The sequence below is a fragment of the Tupaia chinensis genome, unplaced genomic scaffold, assembly GCF_000334495.1.
Source record: "Tupaia chinensis unplaced genomic scaffold, TupChi_1.0 Scaffold000045_1, whole genome shotgun sequence".
Lineage (NCBI taxonomy): Eukaryota > Metazoa > Chordata > Mammalia > Scandentia > Tupaiidae > Tupaia > Tupaia belangeri.
Window position 1 is genome coordinate 9,041,723 of NW_006159501.1, and position 20,394 is coordinate 9,062,116.

Sequence of the window (20,394 nt, forward strand, 5' to 3'; positions counted from 1 at the left end):
GGGGGATGGCCATCCTGCATTCCCTTCTCTTCCATTCTCCGCCTGAGGTTTTGGGCATGCGTGCACATGGGATCCAGCCACCTTAACCATCACACCACTGGCTGGCCCCAGAGACTTTCTCTGCTGTGCCTAGTACAATGTATTTCCTTCTTTGTCTTCTGGTTAACTCTGTTTGTGTTTTTAATTTTATATTATTTATTTATTCATGATCACCAGAGGGCATGCACACTTGCCAGAGATAGAGAGACAGGACAGGGACAGACATAGCCCCGAATGGGCCACTGTCATACCTGTCTCGCCTCTTCTCCATCCTCCAGGATACTGTGCACACACGCTCAGTGTTTTTCAAGCTGCTGGGGCCAGGATTTGAACTGCGGTCAGTCATGTGAGATCCAGTTCCCTTATCCACTACGCCAAGAGCTGGCCCAATATTTTTTAGATGTAATTACAATTTTTATGGTGTCCCAGCTTTCAACATGTGCACTGTTTTTTCCTTTTTCCTTTTTTCGCGATGTTGCAATCCCCTGCCTCAGCCTCCTGAGCAGCTCAGACTACAGCCACGGCGCCTGGCTTCCTCGTGTGAGTTCTCACACACAGCGCAGGCCACACTCCAGACCACATATCAGCCTCCTGAACAGCTCAGGCTACAGCCACGGCACCTGGCTTCCTCGTGTGAGTTCTCACACACCGCACAGGTCACACCCCAGACCACATATCAACCTCCTGGGTTTCCCTGCATGTATTTTTGTGAATAAATTTTGAGTTTAAAAAAAAAAAATAAAAACTTGCCCAAGGTTGCACAGCTAGAACGTAGGTGAGATCTGAAATGAGTGAGTGGGCTGGCTGTGTTCCTCCTGTTATACTGTGGATACATCCTGGGAGAGCGTAAGGGAGAAGGGCAGCCCCTACCAGAGCAGTCCTGGTTTATAAAAGGAATCAGAGCACACACGCAGATGGCAGGACTGCCAGGCAAAATACCAGTGCCCACTAAAACGCAAACTGGATAAACGACAGAAGATGTTCAGTATAAGAATACATAAGAGGGCCAGAGGTGGCATGGTTGTTGGCGTACTGGACTCCCACGTGGCTGACTGTGGTTCGAGTCCTGGACTGGTAGCTTGAATCATGCCGGGTTGTGTGCATGCATGCCCCAAATCCCAAGGAGACTGGAGGAGAAGGGACTGCGGTGTGGCCATTCCCCCCCTGGGGGTGATTTCTCACTTTCCTTCTCTTCCTCCGCCTGGTCTCTCTCTAGTGACCATATGCATCCTATGGCAAAAATCTAAACAAAGAAACTCCAGTTTAGCTTCTAGAAAGTGCTGCCTCTGTTACAGCTTCGCTTTGACCGGGAGTCATTGATGCCATCTTCCCTTGCTTGCTTTTCTTTTCAGTTTAGCGGGTACTGTCTCCCCTCGGCGTCACCGAGGTGGCATATCGGGAGCAAGAGCTCACATCCAGCCATCTCTGGTTCTCACGGCATGCCCGCCTACGCCCGAGCCGCCTGTCACGTTCTTTCAGGAGAATGCTTTTCCCAACAGAATCACAGAAGGTTGGAGCTGGAAAGGATCACTAAGTACAAACGTTAAAAGTGACATCCTTTGTTCCTCTCATTCCAAAAAAAAGAAAAAAACAAAAAACACCGCACATGATCACTGAACTATTTGGAAGATACAGAAGGGCAGAAAAAACCCCCCAAATCCACTTCCCCACCATCCAGGGTGAATGTTTCCAGTCATTTAAGTTTCTTTTTTTTTTTTTACCTAATGGGACCAGAATACATATAGTTCTGAACCTTACTTTTTTGGCCCACTTAATATATTACATGAGGGGCCAACAGGTGTCATGGTAGTTAAGGCACTAGACTTCCACATGGCCAACCATGGTTCGAGTCCTGGATCTGGAGGCTTGCTTTCTCACTTTCCCTTTCTCTTTGGTGAATTAACAAAATAATAATAATGATAAATAAAATTAAATAATTATTTAAAAAATTAAAAGCATATTAAGTGAAAGTATGTAATAAGTATGTAACCATCTGCAACATCATTTTTTCCCCTACCAATATGGTATTTACTGACATGATGAGCCTTTAAAAGTACTAAAATGAGGAATACCTTTACTGACCAAAGTTTCTTTTCCTTTTCTTTAAAGTTTTTAAAACTTAGCTTATTTCTTCTATAAGTGAGAGAGACAGAGAGAAAGGGACGGCATCTACTCCACCCTCAGTCAGCCATGGAGCATGGCTGTACACGTGTCTGACACACTCAGGGAGGACTCTGGGTGCGAACCTGAGACCTCCCATGTGGGTCAACACCGCAGGGTAACAGTTGACTACTGCACCACTGTGGCCTAGCGACGCTGCCCAGAAGTCGCATTTATTTATCAGAAGTAGAACTGCGGGTTAAAGAGCTCGCGTATGTGTATTTTAAGTTTTTTCACACTGCTGCCAAGACTTCTGATGCTAATGACAACCAGAAAGACATGCACCTTCCATTCCCAACAGCAGCTGTTTCCCTGGTCTCCAACCTGCACCTAACCCCTATTTCACATGAAGAAGCTGCAGTCCAGGAAGTGGGATGACGAATCCTAGGCCACGTTAATATCTGGGTGAAACCACGTAAGACTCTGATCCTCCTCCCGACAGCAGGGAGACGGCATACCTAGGATCAGGAGCAGCTCCTGGGCCCTTCCGAGCGCGAAGACAGGGATGAGCCCTCGGCCCCCTCTGTTCACGATATCGTGGACGGTGTTACAGAACCTTGCCTCTCGCTCTTCCCGTTTCTCATGGATGTGGGTCCCATACGTAGACTCCTGAATGACGCATTAGAAGAGTGAGACCAGAACCAATGATCCCCAAATAAGTCAAAGTTTAAAACTGATCAATGCAGAAGCAAAGCAGTTCATTTGTCTGTCAGCATGCCATTCACGGGGACACACATGGTTATAGTAGAAATGGGAAAGAAGAGAGAGCCAGGACTCGAACTCAGCTCTAAGGAGCCAGGACCTTTGAGAAGACGGGGTCAGGGACACCAGCAGATGGCGCAACGGTTATGCTGCTGGACTCCTAGGAGCCGACCACGGTTGGAGTGGACCTGGAGGCTTAAAGCTTACACCAGTGCCCATGACCCCGAGAAGAGAATGGAGGAGAAGGGATTGCAGTGTGGCCATCTACCCTGGGGGATAATTTCTCACCTTCTGTCTCTCTGGCAAGCGCAAGCGCCCAATAGCAAAAATTGCTCTTCAAAAAAAAAAAGGAATTGGGAAATAGTCCCAAAATGTATTTTTGCCCCTGACTTCTTTTAAACCATTTTGCTTTCCATGGTTGGGGGTGGGGATAGGTTATTTCTCCCACCTCTTTAAGTCAAAGGTTTAAAACCAGAAATAGATCCTACGTCTTACAATTCTGTTTAAAATACCCCTTACAGTCTTACTGAGTATGGTGAACTGACCAGCAGCATCAGCACCCCCGGGCGTGGGCCAGAATACAAAATCTCAGGCCCCAGAATCTGCATTTAACACCAGACAACTCGTCAGCAACTGTGTAAAGTGCCAGATACCATTTCTATTTTTTCTGAAGGTTAAAAAAAACAAATCTGGGGGCCAGCAGGTGGCATGGTGGTTAAGGGTGCTGGACTCCCACATGGTTGACTACAGGTCAAATCCCGGACCTAGCAGCTTGCTTTTTCACTTTCTCTCTCGCTGGTCAAATTAAAATAAATACATAAAGTTAAATAAAAAAAGCAAATCTGGGCCAGTCAGATGGTGTGGTGCTTAACATGGCTGGCTGTGTGGTTCAAGTCCCAGACCCGGAGGCTTGAAAAACACATCAGAATTGTGTACATGCATGCCCAAAATCCTGCGAGGAGAATGGAGAAGGGACTGTTGGATGGCCATCCTCCTTGGAGGCGCTCTCTCACTCCCCCCCGCCCCGTCTCACTCTCTGGCTAGTGCATGCACCCTATAGCAAACTTAAAAAAATTTAAAACAAAACAAATTTTTCGTTAAACTACGGTCAGCTCACATGCTGGGCCTCCAGTGAGCTGAGTCATCTATACTACTCACAGCTCGTTGCTTACAGACAGCGACGAGCACTGGCCCTCCGAATCGGGCAGCTGGGGTGCTGGGGGTTGTGGGGATGTTCCTAGACAGGGCACAGGCCCAAAAGGCCTCTCACCATCCCTGACACCACTGCCACCGACTCACACTTACTAATGTGCATATCCCAGCCCCTCCAGAAACAGCTTCAGTACATAGCTCAGGTCTCCTACTACCCAGGGACTTGCAAACTAGTAGACGGAGTGGGGAACAAAGATAGCATGACAAGTCAGCATGCACGTAGACGGTCACTACGGCAAGGCAGTGGGCCACTCCATTTCCCAAACAGCCTTGACGATGTTTCTCTACACACTGGGGAAAACACGCTTAGACAAAAACATTTAGAAGACAGGAAGGGAGCATACCCAGTATAAGCGCCTGCCTTCAGCAAGCCCACATATCTGATATTAGACTAGAGATGATGAATTTAATAGAAAGAAAGTGGAGCTGTACTATATAGGGAAGCAAAATCAGTTTTCTTCTGTTTTAAGAGAGATTTTTGCACGTGAGCTCACTGGAGAAACAGAGACAGAGACAGAAAGTGAGAAACCACCACCCACCCCAGGGGTAGGGCCATGCTGTAATCCCTTCTTCTCTATTCTCCTCTTGGGATCCTGGGTACACACGCACATGTGCCCGGCATGAGTTTCAAGACTCTGGGCCTGCAGTCGGCCATGTGGGAGTCCAGCAACACAATCATTAAGCCATCTGCTGGTTCCGCAAAATAATTTTCTATACTAAGAAAGATAACATTTATATCTAGTAAGATATTATGAAATTGAGGTCACAATATTTTTTCCACTGGAAAAAATGTACAAAACAGAGGAGGAACCAGCAAGTGGAATGGGTGGTGAAGGCACTGGACACTCCCATATGGCTGACCACGGTTCGAGTCCCAGACCTGGTGGCTTGCTTTCCCACTCTCTCTCTCCCCCTCGCTCTCCTTCTCTGTCTCTTTCTTGACAAACTAAAATAAATGAATGAATAAATAAAATTAAATAAATCTTTAAAAAAAATTTACAAAACAGAACATTACTACTCACAATGATGAGAATATCAGGCTTAATATTAGGAATTTCAGCTGCCATTAAGTGCCTGTCTTCTTGTCTTGAGAAATCACCTGTGTACAAAAGCTGTGAAGAAGATAAAATGAGAAAGTCAGGATTTGGGGTAGGCTTCGTTCTGCTGGCGAATCTATTAAGCTCATGATATCTGAACATGAAGTTAAACAAAAACATCAAAAAATGGCCGACAGTTGGACCTGCCGGTAGTTGAGGTAGCTGGATCCACATGGCCAGCTGCACAGTCTGAGGCCCAGATCCAGAAGCTTGAAAAACATACCAGGTGTGTGTGTGCACGCCCAAAATCCTCAGAGGAAAGTGCAGGAGAAGGGATTGTGGCATAGTCATCCCCCTGGGGGGTGACTTCTCACTTTCCCTCTATCTCTCCAGCAAGCATGTGTGACCTAATACAAACTAAAACAAATAAAAAGCCCGCAACTTATGAAATTTAGATGCAATGCTCGTGACTAGTTCAAAATGCCTAACTTTAAGTCATTAAACCATACATTTCAACTATTTCATCTAACTATGGAAATATATTTTAAGAAGCATCCCACAAAGAGAAGTTGCATAATGACTTGCACGGTGCCAAGCATCTTACAGGCAGACATGCTGCTGAGTACGGGGACCTGCTGCGGTGCCCAGGAGCACTGACTGAGCCGCAGCACGCGCTGCATCCACACAGAGCCCAGACCTGCACTCATGCTGTTTCCTTGCTGACTCTTTGTGCCCTGGAGCAAACTGCAGGAATAAATCATTAGTGATATGTTATACGACTTGATGTGTATAAGTTTCAAGTATATTAGAAAGTGCAGAACATTTAGTCCAATATTACACTCAAGAATTGGCTCTCAACTCTGAATGCATGCTAGAATCTTCTGGTGAACTTAAAAAGGGCCTAGGTCACACCTCCAGATTTTGATTCAATTGACATCTGTGCTTTTTTTGCTAACGAGTATGTGCGCTAGCCAGAGAGACAGAGACAGAGAGAAAGAGCAGAAAGCAACCCCCCACTGAGAAAGGTCACATTACAATTCCTGCAAGTCTCTCTCCCTTCCCTCAGGATTCCAGGCATGCACGTGCATGTGCCCAGTGTGTTTCTCAAGCCACCTGGTCTGGGACTCAAATCATGTGGGATCTGCTGCCCTAACTGCTAGGCTACAGGGGAGACCCAGTATTTTTTAAAGCTTCCTAAGTGATTTTGCCATGCAGCCAGAGGTCAGAACTGTTGATCTGGAAACCCAAGAATCCACACAGGCTTTCGGAAGTTTGACTTCCATCATGAATAGCTGCAGAGATCCTTCGTAAGGAGCTCCCTCCCCCTGCAGTCCACCCTGCTAAGGGACACACTCGTGAATGCGGGGACATTAAGAGGACAAAAATACCAAATCATGTCTTAATTTTTTTCTAAGAATTATTTTACTTAATTTTATTTATTATTTTTTAATTTGACCAGAGAGAGAGAAAGAGAAAGCAGGAAAGCAAGCTACCAGGCCTGGGACTCAAACCACAGTCAGCCATGTGGGAGTCCAGCACCTTAATAACTATGCCGCCTGCTGGACCCTTGTATTTAAAAAAATTTTTTTGAGAGTTTTTTGCTATAGGGCACGTGTGCTCACTTAAAAGACAGAGACAGACAGAGAGACAGAAAGTAAGAAATCACGCCCCCCCCCCGGGGGGATGGCCACACCACAATCCCTTCTCCTCCATTCTCCTCTCGGGATCTTGGGCACACACGCACATGCGCCCGGCATGAGTTTAAGCCACCAGGTCCAGGACTCGAACTGCGGTTGACTACATGAAAGTCCAGCAATATAACCATTATGCTAACTGCTGGTCCCTGTTTAAATTTTTAAAAACAATTATTGATTTATTTTAGAATATGTATTTAATTTTATTTATCATTATTATTTTTTAATTTGACAAGAGAGAGAGAGAGAGAGAGAGAGAAAGTGAGAAAGCAAGCCTCCAGGTCTCGGACTCCAACCATGGTCGACCATGTGGGAGTCCAGTGCCTTAAACACCATACCACCTGCCAGTCCCTCATGTTTTAATTTGAAATGGACACAGTCACAAAGACATTTCTTCCCCAACCAGTTGTGTTTTCTCTAATTATTATTAATTTTTAATTGCCAGAGGATGCATGTGTTCACCAGAAAGAGAGAGAGAAGAAAGAGAGAGAAAAAAGGAGAAAGCACCCTCGCAATATTTTCTTCACTCTTTTGGGATTTGGGGCATGCGCACACATATACCCAGCATGTTTTTCAAGCTGCCAGGGCTGGGATTTGAACTGAAGGCGACCATGTAGATATGGCTCCCTTAACCACCAGGGTATGGGCCCAGCCTGCCTAAGCAGCTTTCTAAAAGACTCTGGAAAGTTTTAATCCCAGTATGTGCTGGGGAACTTATTCTTTCAGATGCTTCTTTTACCGTCTTCTCCGTCTTAATAGAGACAGTTTTATAATTCAGGTAGATACTATGATATTTAAAAAGAAAAAGTATCAACCTAGCCTGGCCTTCTATTTCAGGGCTTGGACACCCTGTCAGTCTTAGGAAAGCCTGTGAGGTGCTTCTAGGAGGCGGAGTCCTGCATGGATTTCTCTCGGGCACAAAGTGCCAGCGGCAGAGTACCTTCACGCCCGCGATCTCGATCATGAACATGGCGGCTCCGAGGACGTGGCCTGCGTGGTAGCACCAGAACTTGATTCCTGCAACCTCTTTAACTTCGTGGAAGTTGATGGTCTCGATTTTGTCCATGCTTTCCTCCAGGTCTGTCTCGGTGTATAGCATGTCATCCGCGGATATGTTACTGCGTTTTGGAAGATGCCAACAAAAAAATTAGAGGAAGATTTTTAAAAAAGGCTTTGAACTCAAAAAAACTGTTTATGGAAGGCATATCCCTGAAGATGTTTCTAAAAAGATACTGTATGGATTATGCTTATTTAGAACTTTCCAGGCGCTTTGTGTGTTGTTTAACCCTGTGAATATAATAAAAAGGGTTTTAGTGTGTATAGATACAAAACCTGACTTTTAACAAAGTGTACAGTAAATTTAGACGCCCCGTTCGAAGAGGTCTGGGTTCTAAGTAAAACACTTAGTAAATTAGGACAAAGTGCTTTTTAGAATAGTATTTCTCAACCTTTTGTCCTCCAACATTCCCGGAAAAGATAACACATTCACATACACTGGGCCATGGCAGAGATCTCACTCTATACAAAGTCTCACGTAGCTCTTCTCCTAAAATGTACGTTAATATACTACCCAAAAAGCAAGAGGGAGGAGTAGTTAAGGACACAGCCCTTGGAGCCCGACTGTCTAGGCTGGAATCCCTCGTCGCCGTTTCTCACTATGACTATCTCGGGCAAACTACCAGCCCGTGTGCCTCAGTCTCGTCGCTGTCAGATGAGATTTCTAACAGCATCTACATCCTGGGTTGATGTGAAGATGAAACGGGTTAACATCTGTGAAGGACCCGTGTTGTGACTGGGATGCAGAAAGCATCATTTACATGATAACTGGTATTAGCATTAAAAAGAACCTTTCTGTTCCCCTGTATTAAGAATAGCAAATTGGGGAACCAGCAGTTAGCGTAATGGCTATGTCGCTGGACTCCCATGTAGTCGACCGCGGTTCACGTCCGGGACCCGGTGGCTTAAAACTCACACCGGGCACGTGTGCGTGTGTGCCCAAGATCCCGAGAGGAGAATGGAGGAGGGGGGATTGCGGCGTGACCATCCCCCCGGGGGGTGATTTCTCGCTTTCTATCTTTCTGTCTCTGTCTGTCTGGCGAGTGCACGCGCCCTATAGCGAAAACCTCTCCAAAAAAAAAAAAAAAATAGCAAATTGATTTTTAGCGACCTTCAGAATACATGTACGAAATAAACTTCTGAAGGTTAATAATTTGTGCGGCACATATTGGTAAAAGTGAAAGACAACGATCTGAAGAGAAACCAGAATGTGCTGTACGCACTGGAAAACGCTGCAAACTGTCTGGAGAGGAGTCGGTATTGCTCTTACAACTGGTGAGAACTTCCCCTGGGAACTTGTTCATATAACAAAATTAATTTCCTCTGGTCAAACGATCCAAAATAAGATCGTTCTGGCGAGTGCACGCGCCCTATAGCGAAAACCTCTCCAAAAAAAAAAAAAGAATAGCAAATTGCATTTTAGCGACCTTCAGAATACATGTACGAAATAAACTTCTGAAGGTTAATAATTTGTGCGGCACATATTGGTAAAAGTGAAAGACAACGATCTGAAGAGAAACCAGAATGTGCTGTACGCACTGGAAAACGCTGCAAACTGTCTGGAGAGGAGTCGGTATTGCTCTTACAACTGGTGAGAACTTCCCCTGGGAACTTGTTCATATAACAAAATTAATTTCCTCTGGTCAAACGATCCAAAATAAGAATTTAGTACAAATCACTGCATAATGCACTTGGTCTTGAATTTTAACAAAATTATGAAATGCTATTTGCAGAGTATTTCTGTCATACCTGAAAACTTATCTAAGTTTAACAAAGATTTTTAACATAAAGACTTCAAGGTCAGGAAGATGCTAAAAACACAATAGATATTTGATAATGCGTTACTTAATAACTAAATTAATATCCTTTTGAATAAAGAGAGTGCCTCCCTGCAAAACACAGAGCCCGTACTTAGAGCCACACACACCAGGTAGAACCACGTTGTGTGTAGATGAATGAAGTCACTCACCTAACTTTGACATAATCTGAAAGAAGCCACCTATAAATAGCTTTTGTGGCATGAGTCATAAATGTTCTTCCTTTGAAACTCGTCTTCTGTAGAAACCAGGGCAAAGCTCCACAATGATCCAAATGAAAACTTCAAAATAAACGAAGAGATTTGTTAATTCTTAAGTTCTTCCCACCAGACACCATACATGATGCAACATTACTTCCCGGACAAAAACGTCCTATAAATTATGCACCGACACTTGCTGAAAACGAGGAGCAGCCACTGCAGACGGAGTACACTGTACGAGCAGTTCTAGTGTGGGAAAGAGATCTTGAGAGCATTTAACAGCAGAAATCTTCAGCCACAGGGCCAGCCAGTGGTTAGAATGGCTGGATCCTACAAGGCCAATGATATGGTTTGAGTCCTGGACCCAGTGGCTTGAAAAACCACACTGGGTGTATGTGTGTACATGCCCAAAATCCCAAAAGGAGAAATGGAGAAGGGACTGTGACACAACCATCTCCTATGGGGGTGGGGGGGACGCTTCCTCATGTTCTCTGTCTCTCTCCGGCAAGTGCATGCGCCACCTAGCAAAATTTAAAACACAAAACATAACTTTATCAATGAATGACTAGTAGAGGAAAGAATATATCCAGGTCTACGTGTGGCAACCAGAATTATAACATACCACTATTTAAAGATTAAGGTCTTGGGGTCAGCAGGTGGTGTGGTGGTTAAGGTGCTGTCCTGGACTCCCACATGGCTGACTGCGGTCCGAGTCCCGACCTGGTGGTGCACTTTCTCACTTTCCTTCTCTCTCATTCTCTCATTCTCTCGCTCTGTCCCTCTCTGGTCAAATTAAAATAAGTAAATAAATAAATGAAGCTAACTGAGATAATTAAAAAAAAAAAAACAGAGGGCCTCTTAGGCTGGTACCATAGCATAGTGATTAAGTGGTGTGTATGGAAAGCCTGAACCCACATGGTTCAAATCCTGGCCCCGGCAGCTTGAAAACACCCTAGACAGGTATGCGTGTGTGCCCAAAATCCTGATGGGACAGATGACAGACTGCAATGTGACCATGTCCCACCAGGGTGCCTCTCTCTCTGGCAAGCCTATGTGCCTTCTGGCAATTCAAATGAAAGTCTTGCAGAAGAATGTGCGAAAACAATGACTTCAAAGAGATATTCTGGAAAAGGGCTTTCTTGGTCTTGAGTTTTATGATTCAAGGTATGTACCATGTCCTTCCCATTTACTCAGTAGACTTAAACCTAGGAGGTAGGTAAGTTTTTCTTTTTCTTTTTTTCTAAGATTTTTGCTATGGGTGTGTGTGCTCATCAGAGAGACAGAAAGTAAGAAATCACCCCCTAGCGGAGAGGGCCATGCTGCAATCCCTTCTCCTCCATCCTCCTCTCAGGATTTTGGGCATGTATATACTGTGGTCAACTATGTGGGAGTCCAGAGGTATAACCACTACGCCTCCTGCTGGTCCCAAGGCAGGTAAGATTTTCATGTAAACTTCTCTAGCCCGGGCTGACGATATAAAGTGCTGGCTTACACTTACATGCTGCAGTACACTTCCTAGGAGAAAGTACTCTTTTAAATAAGGAAAATCTCAAAATCTAGTAAAGAATAATCTTGACAACAAGTCATTAAAAAAGTATTGTTATTAAAGGAAAAACTTACTGACTAATTAACAGGAGATCAATCTCAGCTGGGTCAATTAAATCAATGTAAGGAAGAGCATCCATTCCTTCTAGGCCAGGGTGGATCCCACAGTCCAGCTGAAAGAGAGGACAAAAGATCACACTCCCCTACGCGGCATACTGCAGCTCACTCGGTGAATAGACAGTAATTATAACTGAGCCGTCACCCACAGAATCAAGACCGACTCCACACAGCAGCTCCTGGAACACACTTCTTACCAAATGTGGCAAATATCAGAAGGTGGTGGCATTTTAAATTTCCTACTTTTACTATTATCAGGTCTGACTTTATTGAGAAGGCAGTAATTAGAAATGGGAGACTTTCAGGGGCTAGCAGGTAGTGTGGTGGTTAAGGCGCTGGACTCCCACATGGCTGATCACAGTTCGAATCCCAGACCTGGTAGCCTGCTTGCTCACTTTCTCTCATTCTTTGGGTCTCTCTCTGGTCAAAATTAAAAGATAAAAATGAATAAATAAATAAATACAATTAAATCTTTAAAAAAAAAAAAAAAAAGATGGGGCCAGCAAGTGACCGTGGTGGTTAAGGGTGCTGGACTCCCACATAGCTGACTGCGACCTGGTGGCTTGCTTTATCTCTCTCTCTCTCTCTCTCACTCACTCTGTCCCCCTCTGGTCAAATGAAAATAAATAAGTTAAATAAAATAATTCTTGGGACCAGGAGTTGGCACAATGGTTATGTCTCTGGACTTCCACATAGTCGACCGTGGTTCAAGTCTCAGACCCGGTGGCTTAACTCATGCCAGGCACATGTGCGTGAATGCCCAAGATCCAGAGAGGAGAATGGAGGAAAAGGGATTGCAGTGTGGCCATCTCCCTGGGGGATGATTTCTCGCTTTCTGTCTCTCTGTCTTTCTGGCGAGTGCACATACCCTTACAGCAAAAACTTCTTAAAAAATAAATTAATTAAAAAATAGGAGACTTTTCTGATCAGGGAACTTAGATATTTTAAGGAATTAAAGAAAAATTTACTAAGGATTTACTTGTTCTACAGGCAGTTACTAACCAACCAACACAATGAATGATAAAAAAGATGACTATGGCAACACCTGCCTATTCTCTTAAGATTGTGCGACATGGAGAAAGAGGAACCAGAAGAACACGAGCCACTGACCTGCCTTCCTAAGAACCTCAAAAACCATTTTTTCTAACCTGCTGCCTTTCACACAGCAGATGGCTTAGGAAAACAGGTGACCTGTCCTAGGGCAGTGGTCCTAATGGCCCTAAGGCACATGTGCAAGCTCCTGGATGGCCATAAGCCACAGGCTGAGGGAAGAGCTCCCCACTTCACTCATGTTCGGAGCAATCAGTCCCTTGGGTCTTCACTGGGGTGGACAGGCAGTGTGGCTAGGCCCTCCAGGAGCAGAAGGGGGACTCTGAGGAAACAGCAGGCCGGCAGATCTAGCTGACGATTCAGCCCTAGACTAAGTCCCCTCATTCGCTTCATGCTTGCCACATTCCTATGTGGTAGCATATGCTCGTTTTTACATTAACATTCGGCAGTGTAGCTTACACAGACCACGACGTTTTTCTGAAAGCTAAACCGATGACCGGTCTACTAGAAAGATCTAATACCCCACACAGAATCATACTGTTAATCTGACCACAAAATAATAATTACCATGATTTTTCTTCCTTTGAACTCCAGAATAATACATGATCTTCCTACTTCTTGCCCAGCTCCACTGTAGGCATTCAAGGGGAGAAATAAAAATGATTAAAAAACAAAACATCACCCAGTAAGTTCAAACGTTTTATCAATTTAAACTGCATTCCATTTAACAACAGCACTCACTTAAAAGTTGGGGGCCGATGAGTTTCACAAAATTACAAAGCTGGGGAAGAACAGGGTCTATGTGTGAAAAGAGGAAAGTGATCTGGGCTCTCAGGGATCTGCACGCATTGAAGGGCAGAGCCTGGTTCAGATCCCAGATGGCCAAAGCTTAGCATTACTCTTTTGGATGTGAGGATTAAATTACACCATATTAAAAATGCAAACTAGCAGTTATGCAGATTATATAATGTTTTTAGAATTAGCACTTCATTAAGCAAAAAGCCCGAAGTACTTCAAATTCTTCCATTTTAAAATTATAATACTCATTTACCAAGTAGCTTAAACACTTTTCTTATTCATACTATGAATTTCAGTCCCTTTCCCTTCAGCTATTTCAGTATATCTCATACCAAGTATTTAAATAGCTTTCTTCTTCAGTTAGAAAACAGCCATCATTTCTAACTATCACCAGGCATACATTAAGCTAAATGCTAATTTTCAAATGCTCATCTTTTCGATGCTTTTCACCACCCCTCCAAATTCACAATTCACTCACTCGCCAACAGGAAGCAGCCTCTACTTGCCATGGCCTGCAGCAGGTGCCCAGAATATGGAGATACCTACGACACGGACCCCGCGCTCAAGAAACTCCAGTCCAAATAGACATGAGTTTCTCTCCTCAAACGGGTTCCCTACCTCAGAACAGGCCGATGAAGAAAATCCAGCTGCAGATAGGAGCAACCACGAACTCCTAGCCAACTACTTTAATTGGCTCTCAATGCTACCTAAGGTCCCTGTTCCATTCTCTCTTCTGGTTTTCATCACAACTATGGGTGACCTCAGAGTGTCTTCAAAAAGTTCGTGGAAAACGTGCATTATGAAAAACTATGCATGAATTTCAACTTTTTTTTTTTGAGAGGTTTTTGCTATAGGGAGTGTGCGCTCGCCAGACAGACCAAGAGAGACAGAGAGACAGAAAGCGAGAAATCACCCCCCAGGGGGGATGGCCATGCCGCAATCCCTTCTCCTGCATTCTCCTCTTGGGATCTTGGGCACGCATGCACACGCGCCCAGCGTGAGTTTTAAGCCACCGGGTCCGGGACGCGAACCACAGTTGACTACGTAGGAGTCTAGCGACATAGCTGTCACTCTAACTGCTGGTCCCTGGATTTCATTTTGTGTGCTAAGATAAACATGTATCTTAGTTTCATTTTTCCATGAGTTTTTCTCTTTTTTTAATGGTAGTGATGTATGTGTAAGAGACAGACAGAAAATAGATAAAGAAAGCACCCTAGGCAAACACTTGTCATGCACAAGCTCCTTCCCCAGCCCTCGGCTTCCTCAGGTCTTGGGGTACTCACATGCATGCCTGGCTTGTTTTCAGGCTGACCCAGAAATCTGAACCGTGGCTGGCCACGTGGCTTCCAGCACTGCTGTCCTGAATACTACAAGCTGTGCTTCCTAAGTTGGGACTCCACCCACTTTTTTTTTTTTTTTGAGAGATTTTCACTGTAGGGCGAGTGCGCTCGCCAGACAGACAGAGAGAGACATAGAGACAGAAAGCGAGAAATCACCCCCCAGGGGGGATGGTCATGCCGCAATCCCTTCTCCTCCATTCTCCTCTCGGGATCTTGGGCACGCACGCACACGCGCCCGGCGTGAGTTTTAAGTCACCGGGTCCGGGACACGAACCGCGGTCGACTGCGTGGGAGTCCAGCGACATAGCCATTACGCTAACTGCTGGTTCCCGACCCACTTTTTACTAATTCCTGTCTCAGGGCCAGCAGGTGGTGTGGTGGTTGAGGGGTTGTATTCCCACAAGGCAAACAGTGGTTCAAGTCCCAAACCTAGTGCCTTGCTTTCTCACTCTCCCTTTCTGTCTGTCTCTCTGGTCAAAACTGAAGAATAATGGGGACCAGAAGGTAGCATAATGGCTATGTCACTGGACTCCCATGTAGTCGACCATGGTTTGAGTCCTGGATCCGGTGGCTTAAACTCACACTGGGTGCGTGTGCGTGCGTGCCCAAGATCCTGAGAGGAGAATGGAGGAGAAGGGATTACAACGTGGCCATCCCCCTGGGGGGTGATTTCTCACTTTCTGTCTCTCTCTGTCCTGCCGAGCGCACATGCCCTTATAGCAAAAAAACTCTCAAAAAAAAAAAATCAAAACTGAAGAATAATGATAATAAATTTAAAAATTAAAAGAAAAATAATTCCCCTCTCATATCTTAATTTTCCTCTGCTTCCGCAACCCTCTATCCTCTTCTTCACTGAAGGCGTGGGTGTGATCTGCATTAAAAAACAGTCTACTGGTCAGCTTCCTGGACTTCATTCACCAGCCTACCCACATCTTTGTCTCCTTGTCCTCCCATGACAATAGAGCAGACCCTTCCAAGGCAATCTTCCCACCATGATTCTGCACTCCATGTGCTCTCCTCAGAGCTGAGCACAGCGAGGGCCACTGACTTCCCAGCATCACTGACAGTTTTCTCACTTTGAACTTTAAGAATTATTTTAATTAATTAATTTCCTTTTTTTGGGTGGGGGGGAGAGGTTTTTGCTATAGGGCGCGTGTGCTCACCAGAAAGAGACAGAGAGACAGAGAGAGAAAAATCACCCCCCCGGGGGATGGACATGCCGCAATCCCTTCTCCATTCTCCTCTTGGGATCTTGGGCACACACGCACAGGCGCCCGGCGTGAATTTAAGTCACCGGGTCCGGGACTGGAACTGCGGTCAACTACATGGGAGTCCAGTGACGTAGCCATTACGCCAATTGCTGGTCCCTATTTTTTTTTTTAATTTACTTATTTAATTTTGATCAGAGAAGGACAGAGTGTAAGAGAGAGAGGAGAGGGAAAGTGAGAAAGCAAGCCGCTAGGTTCAGGACTCGAACTGCAGTCGGGCCATGAGGGAGTCCGGCACCCTTAACCACTAGGCCATCGGCTGGCCCCTCCTGCACTCATCACCATCAGAATTTACACATGCTACAGTGCTTCTTAGCCCAAATTAGGTCCCAGTTCATTCTTTTCCCAACCTGCCTTCTAGAAGAGCTGTGTACGCTCTGCCTCTAACCCTCACCTCTCCTCGCTCGGTCCATCACTACACGACTTCAACTAGCCGCTCCTTCGAGACCGTCACTGCGCCAAGCGTGAACAGCCGCTTCGCCTGCATCTTCCACTTCTCATGGCGGCCTGTCAGCCGTAACCACCTGCCCGTTCCGTAAGCACTTCTCCCTTGGCTCCTGAGCCCACGCTCTCATCCTCTCTGCTGGCTTTCCCCTTCCAGTCCCTTCATGCACTCCGCTGCTGCTTCTAGCACTGCGGACTGGTATTCTGAGGGTTCTCTCCTTGGCCCCCTTCTCCATCCGCATTCTCACGTATTTACATGCTGATGACCTGCAAGCCTGCCTGCATGACCTAGACTGCTCCGACACTCAGGTGCTGGTCCTGGCAGGATGCCAACCATAACCGTTTTCACCACGAGCCCTTTGTACCTGCTAGTCGATCTTCCTGGGGTATGGTACCCTCAGACAGTGACACGATGGGCTCGTCTGTATCATCTGGGTCTAATTCAAGTGTCACCTTCCCTGAAGCACCTCCTCGAAACTGGGCACTGCCAGCCACAATCCCACATGGTTTTACCATCACTGACAACTACATGAGGTTAAAATGCACAAATCTGGTCTTTTTTATTTTTTAGTTATTTATTTTATTCACCATCATCATTATTATTTTTAATTTTACCAGAAAGAGACAGCAAGAGAGAGAAAAAGGAAAAGTGAGAAAGAAAGCCACCAGGTCCAGGGCCCAAACTGTGGTCAGTCATGTGGGAGTCCAGCGCCTCAACCTCCACGCCACCTGCTGGCCCCAAGATCTGGTCTATCTCGTTCACAGCTATACAGCTACAATACCTGACATGTAGTAAATCTCAAAAAAAAATTATTGAATAAAAAGTGCCAAATTATGAACTTTGGAAACATTATGCTAAGTGAATGAAGCTAGACACAAAAAGCTATATATCAGGGACCAGCAGATGGCCTAACTGCTATGTTGCTAGACTCCTGCGTGGCTGACCACAGTTCAAGTCCTGGGCCCAGTGGCTTAAGACTCAAACCAGGCATGTGTTCGTGCGTGCCTAGAATCCCAAGAGGAGAATGAAAGAGAAAGAATTGTGATGTGGCCGATGTGGCCATCCCCCCTGGGGGGGGTGATTTCTTGCTTTCTGTCCCTCTGGTAAGCAAATGTGCCCTATAGCAAAAATCTTCCTCTTAAAAACAAAACAAAACAAAACTACATGTTATATGATCCCATGTATAAGAAATGTCCAGAATAGGCAAATCTACAGACAAGAACATCTATCAGTGGTTGCCTAGGCTGGGGAGGTTGGAGGGAATGAGTGGGACTGCTAATGGGTACCAGATTTCTTTTTGGAGTGATAAAAATGTTCTAGAAGATAGTGATAATGGTTGTATAACTGGTGAATATATTAAAATCAGTGAACTGCATACTTAAGTGAGTTATATGGCACATGAATTAAATCTCAATAAGCTGTTACATAACAGCTCTGCATTTACTCCCCATCTGTCCCACCTCCTAAGCTCCTTCACTGATAACTGAACTCCTACCAGCTGCCCAACCCAGGCATCGGAGCCCCCTCGTTCTCCTTGCCGCCCTGCCCCCACCTCCCGTAACCAGCCCTTCAGATACATCTAACGGTTATACTGGGTTGCTGGCAAAGTCATAATGCATTTTTGCATAGAAAAACACAGAAATCATGACTTTGCAGACGACCTAATACAATCCTAAAGATTTCATTTCCTATTCTTCCCAACCACTGCCACTCATTTTACTCACAGGCTCTCAATAATTGGACTTGGATTATTTCAGTTATATCCTGCCAAATCTCTTAATCCATCCTTTGCCTTCATCTGCTACATTGCTGCTAGGAGTGGTCATCCTAGAACGCAACTCCCACTGTATCCCGCCCTGCTTAAAATCCTTTGTTGTCTCCGAGAACGATGAAGCCCCAAGCTCCGTAATATAAATATTGGTCCTTCAAAAACTAGAACCCGATAGCCTCTCTCACCTCACCTACTAACCACTTACCCACAGCCACGAGGAAACTGGCCCCAGTTGGGACTACTCTCGTTTTTAAAGGTCTCACTTCCTGTGCTTGGAAGGTTCTGGCTCTCACAGGCTTTAACTCCTACTCATTCTTTAGAATTCAGCTCGAGTATCACGACTTCCAGGATGTATGAGAGACCCTTCTCATCTCCTCAGTCTGTTAAAAATCCCTTTTCCGGGATCAGCAGGAGATGTAGCAGTTAAGGTGCTGGACTCCCAGATTCAAGTCCCAGATCTGGAGGCTTGAAATTCATGTTAGGCGCACATGTGCATGCCCAAAATCTTGAGAGGAGAATGGAGGAGAAGGGACTGCTGTGTGGCCATCCCCCCGGGAGGTGATTTCTCTTTCCCACTGTCTCTCTCCAGTAACTGCATGTACCTTATGGCAAAAACAAACAAAAAAACAAAAACAAATTTAAAAAACTTAAAAAATAATCCCTTTCCCATTCCCTCTCAGCCCTCAGTGCCATGCCGACCTGCGCTCTCACCTCTGCTGTCACTTAGCGAGTACCTACAATGATCTTTACTCCCTCCATACGAGGAAGCGAGGAAGCGAGGAAGCAAGGAAGCGAGCTTGGCAAGGGTGCTAACCTAGTCAGTGGTAGAGGGGGCTGCATTTCAGGTCTGATTCCAAAGCAATAATCTCCTGCTTCAAACCCCCTCTCCAGTACATTCACTTCATACTGCAAGTTACTCTAAAAGGGTGACGTCAACTCAGCCCTGTCTTACTTGGATCCCACGCCAAGTGCAGTGTTTGCAGCTTGCTCGGGTGTTTACTGAACACAGGAAGAAAGGAGAGGTGTGAAGTACAGAGGACAACTTGGGTTATGTCACTAGTAGGAACTCAGCAATGCCCTACTGAATGCGTGTGTAAGGGTGTAAGGAACACATCTGCCCTTTTGAAAATGTGCATATTCACGTGGTGCCAGGTAATCCTTAGCCATAAGAGGAAGAGCTCCACACTCATCTCCCCCTTTCTAAGCAGCCACCAGAATGTCCAACGACCAATTGGCTCATGGACAACCGAGGACTGAGTTTTTTTGTCTTCAACACCCCTGCTATTTCTCTTCTCCCACCTCCCTGCTTGCTTATTCTGCTAGGGTTTGCGCTTTGAAGATCAAAACCCATACCCAGCTCCTAACTCATTTTCTTTCTTTCACATCCTGGCATATGTCAAATCTTGGGCGTAACAAGCAGATGTCATTCTCACTCGTACTGGTACGGACTTTAGCCTGCTGCTCCTCTCCCGACGGTCCTCGGCATCACCGGTTCCCCCGTGGCTTGCCCAGATGCGCACGCAGAGATCCAGGTCTGGGTTAATTAACAAGCCCACTGGGCCCAAATAACTTTTTCCTCCCACAACATACCCTCCCCTGAACTAAAGCAAAAACAAACGCCCATTCAACCTAGCAGGACCCCTCGGATGAACGGTTCTGCAAATCCCTGAGCTTGAGGCCTGGCCGACAACTGCGGACCCCAGGCAGGCTGTAAAGGCGCGCGGGAGCCGGGCCTGCTCGGTGTCCCCCAGCCTCTCGCGTAGCCTGCGGCTTCACTCCCTCCCTCGCTGGTCCCTTACAGGGGCCGGATCAGCAGCTGGTCGCTCTCCTCCGCAGGAATCGCTGACATCCCGGAAGCTTCCGGGAGAAGCAGGGGTAAGAAACAGGCCGCCGGAGTCTCAAAATTGGAAGCACGGCCACCGGGAAGTAGAGAAAGAACCACCCCATCCACTGGGAGCACAACTTCCGGCACCCGGGCGCCCGCGGCACCAGGCCCCTCCTCTCGACTTCCGGTCGGAGACCCTGGCGGGAGGTTCCTCACCGCGTCGGGAGCGGAAATCTGGGGCGGGCCGGCAGGACTGCGCCTGCGCACAGCTCGGAGGCGGGGCCGGCCGGCCGGAGGGGGGAGGGCTGGAAAAGCTGG

The 20,394-nt window shown here is 46.1% G+C and overlaps 1 protein-coding gene across 2 annotated transcripts in view; it reads right to left on the reverse strand.

The window, feature by feature from the left end:
* The window catches only part of CPSF3 (cleavage and polyadenylation specific factor 3), a 44,679-nt gene extending 24,431 nt beyond the window's left edge, over positions 1–20,248 (reverse strand). The window contains exons 1-7 of one of the 2 annotated variants that reach the window (XM_006140834.3): positions 20,051–20,248; positions 13,197–13,260; positions 11,538–11,635; positions 9,870–9,998; positions 7,785–7,962; positions 5,136–5,225; positions 2,658–2,808 (exon numbers count right to left, since the gene is read on the reverse strand). In XM_006140834.3, the coding sequence (XP_006140896.1) occupies positions 2,658–2,808; positions 5,136–5,225; positions 7,785–7,962; positions 9,870–9,998; positions 11,538–11,635; positions 13,197–13,260; positions 20,051–20,100 (760 nt within the window). In that variant the 5' untranslated portion in view covers positions 20,101–20,248. Of the gene's footprint in view, positions 1–2,657; positions 2,809–5,135; positions 5,226–7,784; positions 7,963–9,869; positions 9,999–11,537; positions 11,636–13,196; positions 13,261–20,050 lie in introns of those variants that run through there. The other variant, XM_027773533.1, reaches the window with a different exon arrangement.
* Between the last annotated feature and the right edge of the window lie 146 nt (positions 20,249–20,394).